The 25,361-nt window shown below is 38.3% G+C and overlaps 1 protein-coding gene across 2 annotated transcripts; it reads left to right on the top strand.

Moving 5' to 3' along the window:
- On the top strand, positions 1–23,344 carry asns (asparagine synthetase). 2 transcript variants are annotated; one of them, XM_028460828.1, is made up of 12 exons: positions 1–92; positions 975–1,230; positions 4,775–5,012; positions 5,090–5,272; positions 5,355–5,456; positions 6,832–6,959; positions 7,128–7,254; positions 12,006–12,112; positions 14,729–14,829; positions 18,808–18,889; positions 18,964–19,119; positions 20,576–23,344. In XM_028460828.1, exons 2-12 carry the CDS (start codon positions 982–984, stop codon positions 20,783–20,785), a joined length of 1,683 nt encoding a protein of 560 aa, XP_028316629.1. In that variant the 5' UTR covers positions 1–92; positions 975–981; the 3' UTR covers positions 20,786–23,344. The 2 variants fall into 2 exon arrangements, with proteins under 2 accessions (XP_028316629.1, XP_028316627.1); XM_028460826.1 differs by lacking the exon at positions 1–92 and adding an exon at positions 102–894.
- Positions 23,345–25,361: the final 2,017 nt, after the last annotated feature.

Raw genomic sequence — 25,361 nt, 5'->3', positions numbered from 1 at the left:
GAGGTGGGCAGCGGCTGCGTGTCACAGGGAGCAGAGTTGCATCAGTTCGTTAAAGTGCCTTCATTGCTGTTCGTGTTACCGGTAAGAATACGGTAAGTGTCTGTACCTGCTCAGAGCACGACAGTGGACGTCAGGGCGTCTGTAGCAGACTGAACTGGGATATCTATCGGCTATATGTCGGCTTCAATATCTGTGAACGCTTACATTGAAAGTAGAGATTAAGAAGAGTTTGGTGGCTCTTGGAACACCGAGCAGCTGCTGCAGCGCGTGGTTACGCCCTGTTAGGGTGCCGAGGGGGAAAAGGAGACCCTACTTTATGTGAAGTTCAAAATAACACCAAACGATACTATGGAACAACAACAGTTTTAATAGCTCGAATATATGTGGTTTGCCTGTTTAAACATTTTAAGACGAGTTGTTTGCAGTGCCATGTGTTGGTATGATAAAACAATTGTTTCCACGTTGTTATATTTTAGCTATTAGAAAGGAAATTGGTTTATATAGACTCATACATTCTTTGAAAAACTGTGCACATTGTGATTGTGTATACGAATTAAACGCTTTAACAATAAAAGCCTTGATTTTTAGTTTGAGAAACTGTCACTGGTACAACTAGTAAGACCATTTTCCCACTGGTGCGGTTCATTTATTTTTGTTTGCCACGCATGATTAAACACTGCGGTCAAGCCAGCCGTGGTTCACGTTTGCCTGGTCAAATCAGCCGCACGTTGTTTTCTTGTGCGCGAATATACTAACACTTACGGTAATCACAATGAGACCGACCTGAAGAGCTGCTGTAAGAAACTGTGGGTCAGACTGTAGTCTCACAATCAGACCCATGAAAATTACAGTAATAATTATTATCTTCCGTACTAAACTAAAGATATCACGAAGGTATGCAGAGAGAGAGAGAGGTAAAATAAAATAAAAAAACTTTTTCCATAAGTAGTCAACCCCCTTTGTTTTTTCCACAGTGGTAAAATGTGTGGGATCTGGGCTTTGTTTGGCAGTGATGAGTGCCTGTCAGTTCAGTGCACAAGTGCGATGAAGATCTCTCACAGGGGTCCTGATGCATTTCGCTTTGAAAATGTGAATGGATTCACCAACTGTTGCTTTGGCTTCCACCGACTGGCTATCGTAGACCAGCTATATGGAATGCAGCCACTGCGCATCAAGAAGTTTCCATTCCTGTGGCTCTGCTACAACGGAGAGATCTACAACCACCACAAAGTAAGGCAGACCCCATGCTTTTCCTTAACAGTTGTCCAATCATCATCCCATTTGTATACTCATGTTGAAATGCAGTGGAAATTAATGGATATCTAGCTTTTACATGTACAGGAACTTTAAGGACTTGTCATTTTATTTGAATGATATATCTTTTATTGTTATTTTGTTTTTTGCACTGGAGCACAGTCTTGCATGAGCTGGTCGCCTGAGGGCATCATTACTAATGTAGATATTTTTCTGGGCAGACGAAGACGCCATTTCTCAATTCTAAGTATGCATACTCCGTACTTGTGAACTCCTGGGTACGGACTTGTTGGAGCAAACTTGGAGAACGGACTTGCGGAGTGCGCAAGCGCGGACTAAGCTTACTCGTCGTTTTGGGACAAAGCAAACGTCCGGACATCGTTGTGCCCAACAGTGTAAACATTAAAACAAATAGCATGTATCATAGATGTCATTGATGTACATATTAATTATTTTGTTAACCAATAAAACATTTGGTGTTACATTTAAAAATTCTGAACAGATTTTATGAAAATTTAAAAAAATGTATGTGTAACAACAATAATAAAATATTTTAAATCTAAATAAGGTATTTTAATTTTTACTAAATAATTGGATTTTTAGGTATTTAATTCATAATAATTGTAAAAAAAAACAACTAATAAATAATTTGGTGGGTATGACCTTGGGTCTCTCCTGCGACGTATCTCAAAGTTAATCGCGAATGGTCAAAGTGGGCGTGGCTTATTACTACATAACATATACATAAACAAACCTTTATTTCAGCTGAAGTAATATGTTGAGGGCTGTGAAATTTACAGGGTAACCATGCAAGAGCACACAGATCACCCACACCAAAAAGTGTACCACGAGGTGGCGCTATAATGGATGCAAATGCATTTTGGCCTGTAACTTTCACATTTTAAATCACATCTCCCAAAACTTCATATCCACCTGTTCACAACAAATGGCACATTGGCCTGTGTAATGATCCTCGCCCCAAGCCCGTCATCCTTCGTGACGTACTTCCACGTGCTCCGCAAAACCTGGGGGCCGAGTTGCGCGGGAAGGCTTGGCCCCCTTTCATAACTGCTTGCACTTCTAGTTATTATTATTATTATTTTGTTATGTTCCATATGCTGGTCAGTGTATTTTTTTAACTTATACAACTTTTAACTTTTAGTCTTCTTCGTCGTCATCTTTGAAATCATGCGCATGCTGGGAAATATAGCATGCGGACTATGCACAAGTCTCCTCTGATGCATGCTCGGTAAAACAGGCAGAGCAAGTTCTCAATCGGGGATTTACAGTGGACTTTGAATTGGAACAGCACTTGGGCCGCGCGGGATGAAGTTTCACGAGTCCACGAGCACACAAGTCCGCACAAGTACACAGATTGAAAAATGGCCAGAGAGCCTGATCTACAGTATTGGTCAAATTAAGCACTTAAAGGGGACATATCGTGGTTTTAAATCCTTCCTTTTTAGATATAAATCATACAGTTGTGGTCTATATAAAGTGGAACTGCACTGCTTGGGTCTGAATTCCTCATTATTATAGCTCCACCCCTTTTCTGATGTGCTTCTAAGAGCAACTCGTTTTGGTACGGTCTCTTTAAATGCAAATGAGACACTTCATACCCCGCCCCCTCTCCAGGTTCAACTCCACCGTGCTCGGCCATTTTTGTAGTTTGATAGAAGAAATATGGCTATGTAGCGGTGCAGAAAAAGTTTATTCACACGTTATTTACACAATGTCAACAACGGAATACTTGTCCATCTAGCCTTACATGTTTGAGCCAGAGTCGGACCCGGCGGAGCGAGATGAAGATGATGAACCTGCAGAACCCTAACCAGTGAGCTAACACAAGCGCCGAGCTAACGCTAGCGCCAAGCTAACGTCACGAAATGCATTTTAATACAGTCTTTTCGGAGACAAAAACGGCAAAATGAAATGACTAATGAAAACTTTAGACTTAAATTAAACCACGTAGGCCATATCATCAAGGATCTAAAACGAGCACACAGTGCTAACATATGAAGACGGTGCAACTGCTAATGCTAACAAAACAATGACAGGGACGTCTTATCATCACACTTTTTAGCGTTATTTACAGCTTACCGAAGTGCTCTGTTCGTCGTCTTCAAAGATAGAAGGAATTGAACCCTCAATCAGACAAAGTCTTTCGGCAAATCCTTCTTTATACTGGTGGAGGTTGCTGAAGCTGTCATCCTTGAAGTGCTTCGCGCACACAAAAATGACCTTACCCACAGATGTGGGTACATTTCCGTGAAAAACAAAACTCAACCAAGCACTTTGAAAAGGTTCTGATGCTGGGAGACGTTGTAATGAAGCGTGTGGGTTACTACATCCAACAACCAAACATTTTGATTTCTCCTCTCGTAACTTCTGCATCCTGGAGCTTGGACTACAAAATAAAAGCGAGAAATAAAAATGGCGGATTGCTCGAAGTGTTGGGCCTGGAGTCGATGTCCTAATTTGGCAGTTCCGCTGACGTTATTGTTCAAAAAACGTAATAGAGAATCGAAAAATCGAAACAGATTGAAAAATATGACCAAAACAGAATATAAAGATATCAACGGAGCACCTGAAGAGGCTAATTTGAACTTTTCTGTACTTCTAAACACTCTAAATATACATCAAAATGCATTTAAGGGCTAAAAAAGTGGATTTAGCATGATATGTCCCCTTTAAGAGTGGGCAGAGACTTCCGTATGTCTGTTTTTTTTTTTATCAATATTCGAGCAGCTACCCTTGTTTACATCAGGTATGAAGCTGGATAGCCAATGGATAGGACACCAGTCTGTCACAGAGCAACACATAGAAACAGACAACGATTCCAACGCATGGAATGTGGGAGGAAGGAGCAGCAGAGAAAACCCACACAAACAGGGAAGAACATGCAAACTCTGCACAGAAAGGTCCCACATGATCTACCCATAAATCAAAATCTATTTATTAAAAAAAACAGATGTAGCACATAGTCCCAAGGATTTAAGATCCTGCATGAGCTCAACATGTAGTTGTTAGATATTTGATGGCCTTCTCCCATAACTGGTGAAAGAGTGCTTAAATGTTTTTACACTAAAATTATAAATTTAACACATGATGATCTACATTGATATGATCTTGGCAGCAATCTGTGAAGCCATAGAACTAAAACAAAAACTTTACAGGGGGTGAAAATTCAATGTCCACTGCATATGAGCGTGTTTCTACTATATAAAATATAATCCGTGACTTTCAGCTATAATTCACAGACCCTGAGTGAAAGCCTGTGTTTGCAACAGCTGCTGCAGCACCAACACTCTAACAGTAGATAAACACAGGGTGTCTCCTACATGAATTAGAAATGTTTTAGTTTTTTGGAAATTCAGTTTTTTAAAGCTATTTTAATCCATTGTAAATTAATGATTAAAATCATGCCAACACTATGTGAATATAATTCCTGGCTGTGCTTCATATTTCTGACCATTTAAAGAAAATGACCACAAGTAACCTGCATGTTTCTTAACTTCAGCTAGGGGAACAGTTAGATTTTGACTATCAGACTAAAATGGATGGAGAGGTTTTGCTTCATCTCTACGATCGCTTTGGTGTCAAGAAGATGGCTTCTCTCCTGGATGGTGTATTTGCTTTCATCCTGCTGGACACATCTAACAGGAAGGTGTGTTTGGGCAGAGATACGTACGGTGTAAGACCCATGTTTAAGTTCCTCACAGAAGATGGATTCCTCGGTGTTTGCTCAGAGGCAAAAGGTATAGTCTTTTTCAACTTTTGATGTCAATTGTCAGATTCAGAAGCATTATCAAACTTGCTGTGTCTTGGCTCACAGGGCTAATCAACGTTAGCCATGGATTGACCAGTCCTACCAACATTGTGGCCTTCCCTCCTGGATTTGTTGAGATCTTTGACTTAAAGCCAACTGGCAAAGTTCAGTCCATTCAGATTGAGGAATTCCACTGTTGCACCAAAGAGCCGGCTCATGCCATGTATGACTCTGTAGAGATGTCCACAAGTAAGAGCACATTACACTGTCATCATCACTAGTCTGGTCAGCATTAACCACGTGATATTTAAAAATGGGCATGTTTCTGAAGGCTTTAATGAAAAGATGGTGAAGAGCAACATCAAGGCGTTGTTTGAAAATGCAGTGAAGAAACGTCTAATGGCTCACAGAAGGATTGGTTGTCTTCTGTCAGGTATGTTCCAATGACCAGAGGGAAAACTAACTCATTACAATTACTCACATTACTGTAGTTAAGTAGATTTTATGGTTACTTGTACTTTTTTGAGTATATTTCTAAATCAGTAATTTTACTTGTACTTAAAGCTGCACAACTTGAATCTTGAACCACGACAGAGGAGCATGACTGGATTTGAACCGTAAATTTCGTCCCCCACTCTGATAATCCCTCCCAGTCTCCTCCTTGCTACGCAAAAGGATGCACAAAAAATAGAGGAAAATGGAACATTAGATTTCCTGTCTAGAAGGAAAACAGTCACTTGCGTGCCCAAAGTTTGTCCAAGACTGAAAACAAGTTTACACCGTTGACGCATTTCACTATATATCGCAGCAGCCAATGAGGAGGCTCTTTCGTGGTTTCTTCTCACCCCTCCTTTCTCTAAATCCTGTGATTGGAACTGGAAGAGGTGACTGCCAAGACTTTGTTTTCCGAGGTTTTATTAACTAAAATGATTAATTATAAGGCATTTTTAATTAAAGAAAATAATTCGAGTACCCCATCTTTAAGTAAATTTTATTTAATTTGTTAAATTTCTCCACCCAACTGTTATTTTTATTTTTAAAATGTTAAATGGACATTCTGAAACTCCAAAAAAAAATTGAATGACCAGACCACAATTACAATATCCACCCAGCTACTTTCTTTGGTTCAGGTTGTGGTTTCTACCCTATTATGATGTTACCCACATGGCACTCGAGTTCATAAATGTAGCTATACTTGTAGCCTGAGAAATTTTGAATTTAATTCATGGGTGTTATTTTATTTAAAAAATAATTGTAAATTCTGGCATACCTTTATTTTATACAGATGCCTTTGAGGAAAATAAATTAAGTTCCAATTGTGCAAGATTTCATCTCTTCTTTTTTAAGTTTATACTAAAGATGTTTACTGTATGCAAAGGAACCATGGCAAGCTTTATGACCAAAAATAAATGTGGAGGTGAAAGTAACTAGTATCTTTAACTTTGAGTACTATTTAATTGATCTACTTTTTATTTGTACTTAAGTATTTTATGTGACTTCCTTGTACTTCTGTACAATTTCAATCAAGTAACAGTTCTTCTACTTGAGTACTTTTTATACCTCAATGGTACAGTCAATGACTGTAACAAAACAACAGCTGCTGTGTCAGCGTGATCATAAACTGACGGGGGTTATTGCAACCCCAATAAAAAATTTTGAAAAGGCTTTTGGTTTTCTCCATGAAATGGTCATCCTCACTGGTCATGGTCATGAATAGTAATATGCTACTACCTTTTTGGATTTAGGATATTGTGGTGTTTGCAGTAACAAAATGGACAAAGGGAATAAATGTATTGTGTGTTGTTAAGGGGGTCTTGACTCCAGTTTGGTTGCTGCCACTCTGGTCAAATTGGCTACTGAGGAGAAGCTGCCATACCCAATCCAGACATTTTCCATTGGTACAGATGACAGTCCGGACATTCTGGCTGCTCGCAAGGTCAGTCCTCTTTAATGTACTGCAGTGCCTTCCATTCTATCTGTAACTAACTCTACAATGGTTGGTCAAGACCCGCCCACTCTTTGTTTGTTGTTATTTTGTTGTTCTGTGAGTTAATTTGCCTGGATGCAATGATGGAAATTTTGATGATAATTTTGGCTCTTCAAGGTGGCTGCTCACATCGGAAGTGAACACCATGAGGTTAACTTCAGTATAGAAGAAGGCATTGAAGCAGTGGAGGAGGTTATCTTTCACTTGGAGACCTATGACATCACCACCATACGTGCCTCAGTCGGTGAGTGTGATATATACAGGAGGTATTTTTCACCTTTTTTTTATCAGTCGCTGGTGGAAAGTGACAAAATGCATGTTAAACCTCACAAAAATGCATTGGCAAATGTTAATGTACTCAAACAAAATATTCCTGTAACTTCTTAAAACAGTTTTATTTGTGCACTGGGGCAATAATTGATAGTAAGTTAGTTGTTAAGCAGTGTACTATGGCAAACAGAGAAGGTCAGCCACGTGTTTTAAAACCAGGTGAAGACTGAACAGGTCAGGGACAGGTAGGTCCAGATGTGCTCACCCTGTGTGCCATTGGATGATGCCTTAATCGTGATGTCAAATGAATCCTCTGCTTCTCCGAGGGGTATTTAAAAAACAAAACAATAAACAGCCAATAAAAACCAAAGATGATACAAATATTTGTCGTCATATTCCACTGAGCAGTGACCAGTTTTGGGGTAGTTACTCACAAAAAGTAATTTGTTACTAGTTACTCTTTACTTCTGTAAAGGACAGTAAAATTACTTTACTAGTTATGGCATTTGAAAATAAACTTCACTATTTATTACTTCACTTTCCGGTTAATTTAATGTGTACCTACATAAACAAACACTCCAGCCAGTGCATAGTGTTCATGGATTAATTTATTGATTATTGGTTGATTTCTGCTTTATTAATCCCACAACAGTAAAGTTCAGTTGTTACAGCAGCAAACAAATAAAATACATAAATATACAAGTACCAAGTAAATATTCATAAATATGAATAGCATAGATATTAGAATTTTTAAAAATGGCTTTGAACAGTGTGGGGGAAAAGGCAGAAAACAACAAGGTTATGATGTGCTGCTGCTGTTCAGTCTGATGTACAGTTGCAATGAACCACCTGTTTGTTGTATGTCTTTATGCAGCCTGCTCAGTGCAGTGATAATTGCTACCTTCTTAAACAAATAAAGAGTGGCTCTGTTATTAGGTGGCACTCTATTGGATGATGAGGGTGTCAATCAAGTGACTCAGGTCATCAGAACATGCAGGTGGGCGGGGTTGATACTTCGTTTTGTATTCACCTAAATTCACTGTATTCTGACTAAGTTCCCACTGACGAGTTTCCATCTACACATGATCCACCTCACTGCCCCACATTTGCATCAAACATACTCGGGCGTACCCGACGCACAAAGGACTGCGCGTACTCTAATGTGCCCGACCTGCATTTATTTTTACTGAGGAAGGTGTATCCCCAATTACAATAATCATCATAACTCCCCAAATCTTTACCCCCTTGTTCACACGGTTTAGTTTGTTTCAAAGAGGACTAAAGGACTTTGTATTATGTTCTAACAGCCACACGGTAGGCTATAGCATATTGATAAATGTATAAATGAATTAATTTGATGTTTTATTAAAAAAAAATGATATTTTATTAAAGAAACAAGTTTGATTGTTCATTCGTATTTGGTAAATGGACTTGATTTTATATAGCGCTTTATCACCACACTGAAACAGTCTCAAAGCGCTTTACACATCAACTCATTCACCTAATCACTCTCACATTCACACACCAGTGGGACAGGACTGCCATTCAAGGCGCTAGTCGACCACTGGGAGCAACTTAGGGTTCAGTGTCTTGCCCAAGGACACTTCGACACATAGTCAGGTAGTGGGATCGAACACACACACACACACACACACACACACACACACACACACATATACCCATATTGTATATCTCTTCAGCTTTCCTTGAAGTTTGTGTGTTCCTCGTCACTACAGGCTAAAATATAAAAAAACACAATACTTTAAAACAACCTAATTAAAAACATTGTATTGTAATACACAACTAATTCCTAAACATGCAGAAAGAACTAACGGTAAAAACATTTTCATATGAATCATAGATATCTCTGTTAGGATGTAGAGTAAAAATACACCTTTATAGATGACATGGGAAGGTAAAGACAGATGGGGTCGTACCATCTCTAAGTCTGACAATCTGAATCGTCCTGTCAAAATGATCAGGTTTGAAGTGCTCACTACAGAGCACTGATGAATTACCAACAACAAAACCCTCCAGTCTTAAAACAACTTCCCATAGCCTCCTCAAGCCTGTATCACTGGGAAACCTTCAAACCTGTGAGGAAGAAAAAAACAGCAAGAGACAATGAGAGAGAGAGAGTACCATTTCCTGCTCTTATACATGTAAATAACATTAGTTACAATGACATAATATTATAAATAGTAAATAAACCAAAAGTATTGTCCAATCTTACTTGTGAAAGGTAATCCCACAGGATTTGGTTATTGCAACCAAAAGCTGCACAAAACACAGGCATAGTTACTCTAGTGCTAGCGTAGAGTGAGGAGACCCCTCCAATATGGCAGCAACATTTGATGCGTTCCAGCACGTCATGAGGTGTCTACGTATATTATGTTTATGGTGTTGCTACTTTCGCAGCTCTTCTGCCAGTTTCTCCTCTGAGCTCGTGTTTCTCTCCTGCTCTGTTTCACCAGGACGGTGAAATGCAGGTCGGTGTTACATTTAATGCAGGTCAATGCAATGCTGAGCAGTGTTTTGTGCGACACCAACTACGCGGAGAAGTTATATATTAGATTTCTTTATCTTTATCTTTATTTTTCTTTATCCCCTATTCTTATATTTATTATTACTATCGCTGCTGGCTTGTGTTTTTTTTTTTTTTTGTGTTTCGCGCACCGACTACCAAGTCAAATTCCTTGTGCTGTTTCTTTTTAAAACTGTACTTGGCAAAATACTCTTTTTCTGATTCTGAAGTCAGGGCGTGGTCGTAAAATCTGAGCTTTGCATTTAATTACCCCCTAAAACTGGTAGTGAAAAGGAGAGAAGGAGGGGAGAAGGCAAACAATAATTACATTTGTTAATTTTTTTGTCATTTCATCTTTCTTTAAAGTTGTCAATTTTAGATTTATCATGGAGAACAACAAAATAATTCATCATAAGAAACATATTCATATTTGTGCGCTGAGAAGTAACTCTTTATTTGACGTAAGTGATTTCATAAAGTGTTACTTGATATTCTTTACATTAAACATTAAATTTCTCTGAGCGCGCTCGAACAATATTTCTCTCACATCCGATCTGAGGGCTCAATTCTGTTTCTCAGCTGGCATGTAAGCAGCAAGTTGGACCAAGTACAACTTAACACATATCATAATTTCTCGCTTTATGCTCTTGTCAGTTGGCTCCAAAGCCAAACAACACTACACTAACACAACACGGAAAAAATTAACAAATCCGACGTGTCACCTAAAGCTAAATGTCTTGCATTGCATCGGAAACTTACTGTACTTAGTTATGAGTACTGATGTTTTTATTCTGGGCAAGCATTATATTCTCTTTTGCAATTTCCTCCACTTTTTTCTGACTGCCTCTGTTTAAACGGGTTGGGAGCGAGCCTCTGTTGTTGATGAAACACACTCGTCGATCAAGTATTCAAGCCTTTGTCCAGGTCGTTGTTGTGCTTTGTGGGCATTAATTTCAGTTAAGAAACACAACAAAAAAAAACACCGGTAGGAAAACAAAAGCCAAGTTGTGCAAAAATTATGCAAGAAAGAGTTTGCCAATCACCGGAGCTTTTCCACCTCAATGTTAATCATGAAGCAGCTAGCACGGACAACGGTCCTATTCCGAGCTGACAGTGTCACGAGTCCACACTGACAAGATGACAGGGTTCAGAGCCAAAAGAAACAAGTTCATGGGTGACAAATGAAGAAAGTCGGTGGATAAATGATCGTCGTGGACAGTTGACCACTTTAGGTTGTAGAGGATGTGGGGCTAGAAGCGATGCAACAGATAGCATTGTCTGACCCAAGTTGTCAATTTATGAACTGCTGTGCAGAAAGACAATTTAAAACAAAATTTATCAGTTTATTTCATGCCATGGATATTCTAATTGTTTTGCACTGTTTCCACTTCTCTGCAATGTTCTGTAGTAAGTGCTGTTTTTATTTTATACACAAAAAGGCATTTGTTTAGAAAGTTTACAAAAAATACTTCACATTATGTTGGCACTCAGTGATTAAAATAATAATCAGCTCATTTATTGTTTTCATTGATTCAGTCATATACCAAAATCCTTTTAAATTAAAAAACATTGCTTCTCGTGCCTTGTTCTGCGATTAATTTAGATTAATCAAGATTATTTAATTACAAAGTCGCTAATGAATTAGATTAAGTTTTCAAGTCCCACCTCTGATTTAAGTATATGATTATTTGAATGCATTTGAATAACTACAAGTATTAAAATGAAAATAATGTTTTCTAAGAATGTATTTAATATAGAGTGTATAATATGATCAATACTGCTATTTAAATCCCAGTATGAAAATGTGGTTTATCAAAATGGACACCAACAGTAGGAATATTACTCATTTTGAAACTCACTGAAAAATGTCTTTTAGCTCTATAACATTATTTCTTTTATATATATATATATATATATATAAATATAACTGTAGGAACCTCTGTAATATCAGTTAAAAGAATTGCTGAAAAAAACAGCGGTATAGCCTGGTAAGGAACAGGTTAGTGGCATAAATGAATCTCCATGGAAACTTGTTATTCCACACTTTGATGAATAGCTGTTTTTATATCTGGGCTAAACTTGTTTAGCATAACGGGGTTTTCCTAGCCTGAGCCACCTCCTGGTATTCAACAGTGTTTGTGGTTCTCCTGCACGTTTACTATTTCAACAGGAAGAGTCACTTTTTGTTTGTTGTGCTGCAGGTATGTACTTGTTGTCAAAGTACATCAGGCAGAAGACTGACAGTGTGGTGATCTTCTCTGGTGAAGGATCAGATGAGCTCACTCAGGGATACATTTACTTCCACAAGGCAAGTAGTCCTGCAGCCAATCACTGTTGGTCCTTCAAAAACATTTCCATCTATATGTCTTTGTGTCCCCACTGCTGATGTTTTTGGTCACATGCATACTAGGATTATCCTAAACTTGAGAACAGTTTCTTAATTATAAAAAGCACATCATTACAGCTTAAAGCTCCAGTCTTTTTGGAATTTGCACATTCAAAAGTTTCCATTTCCTGTGACAATGAGCATGCTTAGACTCTGACTTTTAATTTGAATTGCGTGTCTACCCTACATTTGTTCTATTTATTTGGCTCTGAGTTGTTGTTTTACTAACAAGTATTAAGCAAACACACAGTGGATTCCTCTGGGCTCTATGTTTTTTTTTTTTAAACATACAGTTTTTGTGCCCTTCCCCAGGGGGTGCACTCCACAGTTTGTAAAGCCACTTTACTAAAAGATTTGGTTCAGCAGGCTGATGTCACACAGCAGAATAAGACTGCTGTCTTATTAGATGGTCAATGAATCAAGCCCTACTGCAGTCTAATGAATTAACCTTTTAGCGACATTGACCCGGGGTTTCCACTGGATACGTCTCCGCTGCCCACGGCACCGATCCGGTTTTTCTCTGCTCTCCGGTTGAACAACTGTGACATCACAAGACAGAGCAGTTCTCACGATATTCATATAATCGCACAAGAACGCGGTTAAATGTATGTTATAAACGCAACAATAAACAGATAAACAGGTCAGTGTTTCAAACGAAGGAGTGCAAGAAGGTTGGACTCTGGATTTGTCATAGCCACATTTTTTATCAACAGCCAACAGAGAAGAGATAAAACTGCACCAGTAAAACATTAACTAAATCAAAGTTTCTGCAGTTTACAGTGTAGTTACAGTATGAGAGGAAACAATATAGTGGATATGAATTTGTCTTTACACATTATGATATTTTGGTGATGTAGTTACTTTTTATTTTGAAAAGTAACCCGATATTTTATTGCGGAGTACGTGCTTAATTTCCTGTTTAGCTTAATTTGCTTTGTGCTGATTGATGCGTCGTGCTCCGGTGTCCGCCAGAAATAGAAGCCCTGCGTATATCTAGTGGAGGGCACCGGACTGCTGCATCTGGGAAGGAGCAGACACGCACCGCAGCGGAGCCGGTGGAAATTAACACATAGACTAAAGTGGAAACCTATCAGCGGAGCCGCATCCAGTGGAAATCGGGGGTAAGAGTATGATCACTGAGCCAAAGGGTCCAAAGTAAATACAGACCAGTTTCAACATCACATCTGTGAGCTTGCAGGGCAGGTGCAGTAGAGCCTACTACAGTGGAAACTGATCACTGAGATAAACAGACTGCTTACAAAAACTGAGATAAATTGACAAGATTTTTTAATATGTGATATTACTTAAACAACATAGTATTTGAGGTTTATTTTCCCAAACTTGCCTGTTTTCTGGAGTTTTAGCCCTCTGAAAAGTCACTTCAGAGGGCTCCTAAAAGCAGGCTGTTTTTTGGGCCTTCATGCATATGCATGAGTGGGTGTGAACACACGCTCAGCATGTTTCTCACAGCAGCAGTAAATCATTAACAGTCTTCCTTCTCCTCCTTACTCGTCTAACCACAGAAACAGTCCATTTAAGACGATAGTCCATTTTTTGTCTGACCGCTGCATCACTTTGGGTCACAAACACATCAGATTATCCCATTAAAGCAATAGGAGGCGGTATAACTGCTACTAAAAATGGAACTGATTGTAATCGCTCGCTGTGCACCACAGGGAAGTAAACTCTTAACTATCAGCTGAGTCAACTTTTTAAAACACTCACTTGAGCTGCTACACCACTTTATTCTCTTCACCTTATCTGGTCACAGAAATAGTCCATTGATTTGTCCAACCACTGCGTTGCATTTGGTCACAAACACGTCAGATCATCCCATAAAGTCAATACAAGGTGGTATAATGACTACTAAAAGTGAATCTGCTGTGAGCACTCTTTGATTTATTTATATGCTGGATTATCTATATACTGAACGTAAAGATATAACTGAGATAACTGTAATATCAACCACCCTTCGCTATGTCTGTTTTAGCTGTGAGGTAGTTTGAGAGGGAGGAGCTCACATTGTTATGTAGGGTAGGAGGAGCCAGGATTGTCAGGAGGAGGAGTTTCCCCTTATGATGGTGGTCAAAAATGCCTCCAAATGACGCCATATAATCTGTCTTAGCCAATACCAAAATTCAATTGTAATAGCCGGTGTTCTACCCATAGAGGGCAATCACTCTTACATTTTACAACAAATTACGCAAAATGAAATGTTAAAAGTTGGACTAGGATCAATCAACAGCACTACTTAATACCCAAATACATATGAATTCAGCAGAAAAAGGTGGGTTTAGTTACTCTTACTCTTAGTTACCTATCCACTTCAACACTGAATAAATGTAATTTAGTCTTAATTAGACTTTCAAATGGTGGTTCATACAAGAAGAAAAAAAACTTGCCATTGTGCATGTGACGGTACTGTACTGAAATAATAGGATATGTATGTTTTATTAAAGGGAACAAATTAGGAATAACTCTCCTGTTTTTGGGATGAAGTCATGTGAACAGGAGGTAATGGAACTGTTTCTCCTGTAGGCTCCGAGTCCCAAAGCGGCAGCAGAGGAAAGTGTCCGTCTGATGAAGGAGCTCTTCCTGTTTGATGTTCTCCGTGCTGATCGCACTACTGCTGCCTTTGGGTAATCCTTCTCAGTTCCCACACACTAGGCTAACACCTGAGGAAGTAAAGTCCTTTAAAGTCAAACAAAATCCTAAAAAACTTCCTTTTGCACGATACTCACGGTACCCCGCGGTGCCAAATTGTAACGGTTTCTACTATACTACAAATTCTACACGAAGGTACTACCGTAGATAACGATACTACTGGTGCCAGTTTCCTCTACATAGCGGCTGCCTCTACTCTCCTCCTGGCTTTTCACTTGACAGTCTCGGCTCACTGCACGCTACTCGCTTGAAAACATACAAACATGGCAACCGAACTCCACAGCTGCTGAATGATTGGCTGTTTGCTTGTTACTGGTGACGTTCGGAGATATGATAACCTGGGTCCGCCGGTCCTAACTGATTGGCTATTCGTGTGTTTCTGCCAGCAGAATGTACTCCATGAAGAAACTCCCTTCAAAACAAACGAGCTAAAGTTCAGTCTCACATGGACGCGTGTTCGGCTTACAGTCACAAACACGAGGCAACATATGGCAGAAGCACCAGGCCCGAGCAGCGAGTCTGCCGCGGCGGCGTCATCGTCAGTAGCATCACTAATTTTGCTCAAAAAAACAAATTCCAAAAGTCCCATTTGGAACTATTTTGGCTTTAAACGAGGCGGAGACGGTAAAGCAATAGAAGATCTACTGTGCAGGCGCTGTCACCAGCTATAGGAGCCAAAAGAGGGAACACTTTTTTCCGCACGTGCTCAGTGATATTTTTTTTCTTTTTTTTTTCTTTTTTTACAGACTATTTACAAATTATATACATACAAAGGAGGGAACAAATCCAATCTCATAAAACACCAGTGTCGTCACCCAGAAAATGCATACAATGTAGTTTTCTCAGGGAATCAATTTCTGTTTATTGTATTTCATCTTCTACGGTTTATTATGTTGGAGAAGAAGCATTATTGTCAAATAGTTTTAAAACAAAAAAAAAGACAGTGGATTTGTTATCCTAAGTTGATTATTTATATTAGTTAAACAAATTGATGTGCAACGGAAACTGAATGATTATTTTTTTTTAATTTCAACCATGTAAATTCTAACTTAAATTACTTTTATTGCTTATATGGTTTTGATCATGTACTCTTATCATGCACCAAACAACACTATAAGTAATTCATAGGTATTTCTAACTTGTACAAATACATTGCAGTTCATAAAAATAATAATAAAAAAAGGCTTCAGTATTGCGATATTACCCAGAACCGTGATACTTTGTCTGGTATAGTATCGTGGTTACTCATTTTGGTATATCGTGACAACTCTAGCCATGAATTACTTTCCATCCGTAGTCCTTAAGACAATAAAAGATACAGACATGGACATAATATATACTGTAGGGCCCTATAATTTCCACATTAATGGAATCGCGGACGGAATCAGTGGGAAAAGTTGTCTGTTGTTGTTGATGAGACCACCGAAATTGGGTGACATTAATGCTGCTCTCATACATCTTTATATGACATATAAATAATTAAAAAGGAGCAGTCAGAATAATCCATGTCAGTACAACTTACATATATCTTTTAATTGTAGCTTGCTCATTATTTTAAATTCCATTTTTATTTTTGACATGCTTTTGTTTAATTATGCTTTTCTTTTTTATTAGTGGAGGGAAAATTTAATATTTTCTTTAGAAATGTATTAATATTTCTTAAAAAAAATGGAATTTAGAAATATTAATTTGGAAAACATAGACTTGGGAATTTTTTTATGGATTTTATAGGGCCCTAAAGAGACACACGGACATGGACATAATATATACAATTTTTACAACCAGTGATTGGAAGACTATTCCACCTTGTGCATCCCTTCACAAAAATGGTGTTTTGTCCAGTGGTGGTGCATCTGTACGGTATCTCAGTCTCCTCTAGTAGCTGATTTAGTTCATAGATTTTTTTTGTCTTATAAATTCCTCCAAGAGAGGAAACCATTAAGAGATTTATAGATGAGACAGGCATAATTCTAATGTGTTTAAAACTCAAAAGATTTATTTTTTTTGGCAAAAACTACCATGGCTAGAACTGTTCTACAGGTTTTAGTGCAGTGTGGTTGGAAAATGACTATATAGTTAAATGGTACGCAATGTGATAAAGAATCATACAAGGAAGGTATGATTTAGCAGCATTAGTGGAAATAAAGGGCCTGATTTGTTTGAAGTTTTGGAGGTTTAATTTTATAGTGTTAACAACCTTTTATTTTATGTGTTTCTTGGACGTTAGATTAGAGTCCAGCATGATTCCAAAGTACTTGAACTGAGACACCTATTTGTGTACCTCTCCATCTATAGAAACTGTATGACTGTTGTGTGATATTGGCCTTTTTGTGAATGTCATGCTCATAGTCTTTTTAGTATTGAGCACTAGACAGTTGTCTTTCGCCAGTGCTCGACCTTAGATAAGGCATTTATAAGTTTGGATGAGATTGTGTCAATTGTCAGACCTTTACTGCATACATTTGAATCTTAAAATTGGCACATGCATCTTAAATATTGTAAATATAGAATGAAAATAAGGGCCCAAGGACTGATAATATGGGACCTCTATAAGGGTACTTAACTCAGTCAAGAACTACACACTGTTCTGTTCAATAGATATGACTTAAACCACTGAAGAGCATCATCAAAAAAAATGAAATATGTAAGCTTTTGAAGTAGTACTTGGTGGTTGTGGTGTCAAATGCCTTTTTGAAGCCCAAAACTGCTCCAACATCTGGGTATCTAATAAAATCTAGACTTTTTCAGTCAACAAACAGTTTCCTGACTCAGTTGAGTGAAGTGCACGAAATCCAAACTGCATTGGATGTAGTGGAGTAGGCGGTAGATATGAACAAAATGTATGTATTTTCATGGTTAAAATATTTAACTTTTTGTCATGTTGGCTATTATAGACACTTGGTTCTTGCCTTACTTTTCAATACATGCACACAAGCTGACTTTGCCCAATGCTTGGTTACTGCAGAGGACTTAAGTTTCTTTTAGGGTTCTGTTTGACTTGAAGTAACTCTGTCTCATCAGAGAGCAGTTAGGGTCCTCAGTAGGGATGTAACGATTCACTCAACTCCCGATACGATTCGATTCACGATACTGGGTTCACGATACGATTCTCTCACGATTTTTTCATTTACAAAATGGGACTGTAGACAATTTTTTTTTTTGGGAAAAAAACTAGAAAATACTGTATTATTTTCCTTTTATTTTTCATTGTCAAAAGAATTCCTTGATAAACTATTCAAAACAATGCAATTTAACTAAAAATAAATCTTGAATTAAATAAATAAAGGAATAATACAAATGAAAATGAAGCCTATTAATTTAAATTCTGGTTCTATAATAAACTATGCAAAACTGCATAATAGTTCTTTTTCTTTTAAAAGTGCAACTGAAAATGTATTTTGTGCCTTAACAATTGGACTTTAAAAAAAAAAACAAAAAAACGTGATTACACTGATTTACGTCATATTTGTTTGGACCAGCAGAGGGCGCTGGTAATTCAGTGGTCGGTTGGCATGCAGATATCTTGCAGTGAAGAAGAGAAGCTATGCTAGCAGACAGAGCTAATAGAAAACCGTAACTTTTACAGATATTCAAGTAATATTACAGATTTTCTTTCGGTGCTAAAGGGGTAATGAATCATTTATTAACATATTTAAGAGTAGAAGGCGGCCAGAAAGAAAGTATTAGCAGACTCCGCCCGCCGCCAACACTTCCGGATAGCGCCCTCTGCTGGTTAAAAAAGTACTGCGATTCAATTGTCAGAAAATCGATATCAACCGTGACCCCTATGAATCGATTTTTAACTGCCTTACGATTAATCGTTACATCCCTAGTCCTCAGGGCAGTATTAATGGAGTTAATAAATTTTGGTTCAGGCATAATTTGCACTGCTGAAAAGCAGGAAGAAGACTGAAAATCAAATTCTGACATTTAATGTTCCCTTTTTCCTTTAGACTGGAGCTTAGAGTTCCTTTCCTGGATCACAGGTTCACAGCGTACTACATGTCCCTGCCAGAAGAGATGAGGATTCCAAAGGTCAGCACTGTTTTCAATTATTTCCCTCCTAGCCAACAGATGATGAGACTATGCGGTATGACTTGTGAGCGCAGAATGGAGTGGAGAAACATCTTCTGAGGGACGCCTTTAAAGGTCTCAACCTAATCCCTGATGAGATTCTGTGGAGACGTAAAGAAGCCTTCAGTGATGGTTTGACGTCGTTGAAGAAGTCCTGGTACACCAGCCTACAGGAGCACATGGAGTCTGTGGTGTGTAAAGGAGTCATTTACTCAGACTTGCAACAAGGAGCAGATTCACAGTGACAAACATTGGGAAATTAACTTAGAAATAGAATTTTAGTATGTTGTGCCTAATATTCTTTGGTTAATCTGTTATGATATTTTCTTCTGTGAAAGACATGGCCTTGAGTTTGACATGTGTCCTCAGACTTTTCTGGGACATTTCTCTCTCTTGTGCTTTCATAGAGGAAACAAAAAAAAAAAAAAATGTTTTTTTTTTTATTTGTAGTGCATATAAACCCTAACACCTAACCTTGACAAAAAGTATTGAGACTGGGCTCTAACCAGGGTAAGGGGCTGCTACAGTGTGGCATGACCCCACAGAGATCAATGCAACTAATTCTTACACTCAGAACTATTATTTGTACAGCACTATTTTCCAGCGTGTGATGGCCCACTTATATTGTATTTTCTAGCATATTTAATGCACTGCTGTATTGGCCTCATTTCAATAATTGTGCAATTTTCCAAGAAAAAATCATATAAAGACTGCATGTCACATAGGCAGCACTCTATTGGCTGATGAGGGTGCCCTTCAAATGATTTGGCCAATCAGAACGGGCAGGTAGGCGGGCTGCTGTACTCCCTTTCAGTTTAACAGAGATTTCAGTGTATTCTGATGAGTTTCCATCTCCACATGAAGTCTCCTCCTCACTGCCACACGTCTGTATATCATTCCATTTACAGCTTTTTATGGTCGGTTTTTACTGGATCCAGGCTGAACTCTGAGTCAGAATATGGACGCTATTGCTTCTGAACAAACCCAACGTCGTGATTTGACAACGTTATACTGTTTATTGTATCCTTTTATAACCAACTGGTTGATTTTTATTTTATCCAGGCTGATGCAGCACTTTCTCTCTCTCTCTCTCTCTCTGATTGGACAACTTTCTGCCGTTAACCATTTCCTACTATTAAAAACTAGCTGAGATTTTTTAGATTTTATACCTTATTCTGCTTTTCATATGCTTTTTCCACCGTAATGCCTATGTACCAGCGCTGCTCCACATACGTCCATTTATTACGAATATTTTATTTTTATTCAAGCAAACGTCTTATTTTAGGCACAAAAAATAAAAACAAATATTGAGTTTTCCTCCACTTGGACACCGTCCTGCAGACGGAGGACAACGCATCTGTCCTAAGTTATTAAAGCTGTGAGAGCTTTCACTTTTCCTACATTATCCAAAGCTCATTTTTTAATGTTCAGTCCATGTTACAGTTCAGTCATTCCGCTGTAAGTGTGTTGGTCGGTAATGTTCTGCCTCCCGACCCTGGACACGTGCCAAGTTGGCCTAAAAATTCACACAGCGCATCGCCGCACCCTCAATTTTAAATGAAAAAAATAGCGTCTTATATGCTGAAAAATACTGTAGTTTTTTTGGTTGAACAGTGTTTAGAGTGAGCTGTCTGCTGTGTTTTTCAGGTGAACGATGACCTCATGGAAAAGGCTCACAAAACATTCCCTCACAACCCTCCACGTACTAAAGAGGCCTATTTCTTCAGGCAAGTGTTTGAGAAGCAATATCCGGGCCGAGCCCAGTGGCTCTCTCACTACTGGATGCCACGCTGGATCAACGCTACTGACCCATCAGCTCGTACCCTGACCATCTATAAACCAGTCAAAGACCAGTGATTTAGATCTTTGTCTGATAGCATTGTGTCATATGTTCATTTTTTTTTAACTCCCTAGACCAGTGGTTCCCAATCTTTTTTGTCCTATGTACCCCCTTAATTTTTTAATCAAATCATTCATACCCCCTCTTCATATCATCAGTACCTACTCAATAATTTCATATGCTTTTTCATTTGTGGATTAGCAGGCTCTCCTAAACTCCTAACTGTGTTTCGAACATTGGTTCCCTAAGGCGTTATGTACAACACAAAACAATGTGTGGAATTTAGTTAAACTACAACTTTTGTGTGATTACTTCAAGAAGTAAATACAGCCTACTTTTAAAAAATGTAACTAATTATTGTCTCCATTTGTCATGTGTGATTTAAAAAAGGCCTCTACACCATAAAATGATCCTGTTTCAATAAATTACAAGAACATTTAGTATTTTATTGAACAACAGTGCTATTAGTTTGTGGTGAATGTATCCAAAAAATGGCCTTAAAATAAACAAAGACGGATTATATCAATTGTTAAATCATCCAGAGTACCCCTGCAATGTGCACCTGTATCCCTAGGGTTACATGTACCCCTGTTTGGGAACCACTACTTTAGATTAAAGTACCTGGGGATTTTTTTAGTTGATCAGGTTTGGGGGTGTTCTATCATACTTTTTTCCCCTTATGTCATAACTGTTTACCAATATTGGTACTGTTTTTCTGTTGCCAAATGAAAGACAATTTCCTACCCTGGGGTGTCTAAACCTTGTGCTTGAGGGCTATTGATCCAGCAGATTTTTACATTTCTCTGTTTAAACACTCACTATGGAGGACCATTGTCAAATTAAAGAATTCTCAGAGCTTGACAAATTTTATAAACTTCCTTTCTGATGAAATAACAAAATGTCAGTTGTTTCATAGCAATTGAACTATTTGGAGTAAAGCACATAAATGGGAGGATATATATTTTAATATAAAAAAGCTATGACAAGTGTTAAAACAAAGTATTCGCTAAAGATACTTGCTAATGATGACCATAAGGCCCCCTAATGCAGAACTTTGCTCTTTAATATTGCTCACTTTTCCTGTGCCAACAGTTGTACATTACTCAAACATTGTAATCTGTTGATATAGAAGTCAATTATTTACTACTGTATTGCAGTACACACATCTGCAAATAAACAAAAATGTGGCCAAGATGTTTGTAGGTACAAACTTAGTCAGTCATGTCCACCAGTTGACAAAATCCAGTTTTGCCAGTGAGCCTGGTGGGGACAACCTTAATGAGGACTATTTGTTTGGATCGTTGTTACTAGTTTTTGAGGCCTGGCCTCCCACTTGGGAAGCCAACACTGATGCACACTAGACTAACCAATTGGCTATTTGAATTATTACATTATTGGGCAAACTCAATACAAACAAACCTATTTTTTTTCCATGCTCATGAAATTTGCCCACCCTATTAAATGAAAAAAGGTTCCAAAGCTGATTATGACGCTTGGTATTTATTGCTGTGTGTGCATGTACTTTAGAGAAATTTGGGATTCTCAAGAACTAACATTAAACCATGTGGGCAGTCAGGGTTTTATTTATATCTCAGGTACTTGGTAGAGCAGATTTGTTGTGCCTTTAAAAGCTACAAGCCTAATTATACTGATCTTTAAAAGTTGGTAAATAATAATGGTTTATTAATTACATTTTTCCTGTTTTATCTAACTCCAACAGCATTGTGCAATTCCAAAGGCTTTTTAACAGTACATAAGTTTGATGCATTGTTTTACACTGGTCACCTCATTTGCTTCTAAATTTTACTTAAGTATTTTAAAACAATATATACCACAATGAGTGTACATTGTCAGCTGGATGACAGATTTAAATCCTCCCAGGCTTTGCGTATTTTGCATCCAATTTGACAACTCAATCATGTGTCTCAAAGTAGTCCATAGGATCGCATTTTGTATGTGATATCAGTCTATGAAGAAGAACTATAGAAGACCTTTCACCTTGAATTAGTGGGATTCACTCTAGCACCCTACAAATGGAATCAGGGTACTTTTTATTTATTTTATTTTATTTATTCAGTTCATTTCCGACATGATTGCATTCACAGAAATTCATTTGACATTCAGAGCAAAATCACATCATTGTTTTTTTTTTTTTTTTCCTTTTGCATGCTGGAAAGGGCGACGGAAAAAAGCATTATGCTTATCCAGATCCGTCCCCTGATTTGAACACAGATAATTTTACATCCAACCTCGTAATACCTTAAATACTTAAAGCAGTTTTAATTATGGCATAACTTATCCAAATCTAAAAGCTTAGCAGGGAGTGATATTTGTTTCCTATCTGGTTGTGGCAAGATATTTAACAAGTAAAGTGTATGCAATTTGTAAGTGGTGAATCTTTAGAATTTACTGTTTACCTCCTGTTGAAATGTTGGAACATTTACAGGCTGAAGCAAAATACAAAGGCCTGGCTTAACTGTTTTAAAAATATTTGTTAGATCTGTAAATGAGATAGGGGACTCTTCTGTATCTGCACACTTTAATTGTAGCTCAAATAAATAAAATTATCTTCTTTTTCTGTGTGTAACAACTACATTTTACCACAAGGGGGCAGTTCACCCAGAAATATATGATACACTTGTTAGGGCAAAATTTGTTAGTTATGTTTATTCATATATTTACTCATATACCTTATTCTTTTAAGAGCCTTAAGTTGTAACTTTCCATTGTTTGCCTGTCATGCCTCCTGCTCTACTTCTTACTCCAGGTCAGGTCAGCTTCCCAAAACACATCTAATCATCAAGGCCAGACACAGAGACACCCTCCCGTTCACACACTCACATGCCTACACACACTCACATAGTCACACACACACACCCAATACAGATCCATTCATACACACAAACACCATACACGCACACACCTTCAGCACATCTATACTCATGACAATCAGGAGATACCAGATAACTGGATGTCCTGTCCTAGGAAGAACTGTCTCTTCACCCTCTTCTTCTACCTCCTCCTTTCTCTTGTTTCTTATCTGTAGTAGGGGGAGGAGGGAGGGGGACAGTGGGGGAATAGTATGTGATGTGTTGGAACTGTGCCCCACTCTGTCTTTCGAACGTCTGGCCGGACGGTCACTCAATTTTGTCCATCTTTGTACTCCTTTAATTTAGTTTAGATTTATAGAATAAAATCATTTTTTATTACTTCACCAACTCTTCAGTCTGATCTTCGCTCACTAACGCAGAGGGTGTTTTACAAGCCAAAGTCGAGGTAACCGTAAATTTCACCGTAACACACTTAAAAAGGTGTTTGCAAACTGAAGTCCATTCAGTAAAGAAAAGTTGAAAAATAAATAACTTTCACTACTATAACAGCAGTATCCTGTTGCATCACACTTAACTTAAGCTATATATGTGGAGAGCTGCAGAACACCAATCAGTCAGCTGTGATGGAACAATCAGATGCACCAACAGAAGCTCTGCAGTGACTTTGGCAGTGCATTCATCTTCAACTGGCGGTGCTTTCTGCTTCCTTTTTCCTGCAGTACCATACATGGTGATAATTTGTGGCCACGAAAGACTTATTTTCTAATTTGTGGTATTGAATTATGTTTTTTTTAATATGTCATGTCTGGGGCTCCGTAAGAACTATAACATCTGTGACATGAAACTAACAGTAATATGTTAGAATCAAAGCAGCAGAGAACTTGAGCTCTAACTATAATACTGCTTCTCACATTGGATATGAGTATCATCAACTGTAATGCAGATTTCACTTGTTTGTTGCTCAATTGGCTGACTGTGGCACAAAAAGAGGCGTACAAACAGGAGTTTTGTGAGGATCATTCATGTATAACAACCAGAGGACTCGATTGATCATTTCTCACATTGTCATGTAGGGTCACCGGCCAGGTGTGAAATGGTCCGAATTTGCATATTTATATAAATAGCTTATAGCTTGCTCCTCAATGACAATTCATTTCAGCTGGTCAGCAAACCTGGGAAACCCACGGATCATTGCAACTATGTCCCGAAACCGCTTCCAAGACATCATGTGACACCTACGCTTTGATGACATGTTCACGCGCAGTGAGCGAGCGGAGACTGATAAGTTTGCTGCAATTTCCGATGTGTGGGGATTGTTTGTCACCAAGTGCATCACATCCTACAACCCTGGTCGACACATCACTATTGATGAACAGCTTTTCCCGTCGAAGACTCGCTGTTGTTTCCTGCAGTGCATTGCAACAAAACCTGACAAGTTTAGGATCAAATTTTGGGTGTCTTGCGACTTGAAATCCCAGTACATCTGCAATGTCCTCCCATATCTTGGCAAGGACCCCAGTCGTCCTAGTGAGGAGAGACTGTCAGAGAGTGTAGTGATGAGGCTGATGGAACCATTCATGAACAAGGGCCGAACTGTCACCACCGACAATTTCTTCACATCGCTGTCACTTGCACAACTACTGCTTAGCCTGAAAACCACCATCCTTGGCACAAGATTCGCAGGGAAATTCCTCTGTCAACTAGACACACAGACTGCATTCAATTCACCACTCAGGTATGTTGCAGGTCTTTTTTTCATCAA

Source organism: Gouania willdenowi, chromosome 11 (assembly GCF_900634775.1).
Source record: "Gouania willdenowi chromosome 11, fGouWil2.1, whole genome shotgun sequence".
Taxonomy (NCBI): domain Eukaryota; kingdom Metazoa; phylum Chordata; class Actinopteri; order Blenniiformes; family Gobiesocidae; genus Gouania; species Gouania willdenowi.
The sequence above is the reverse complement of the archived record's forward strand: the minus strand, read 5'-3'. Positions and strand labels throughout refer to the sequence as shown.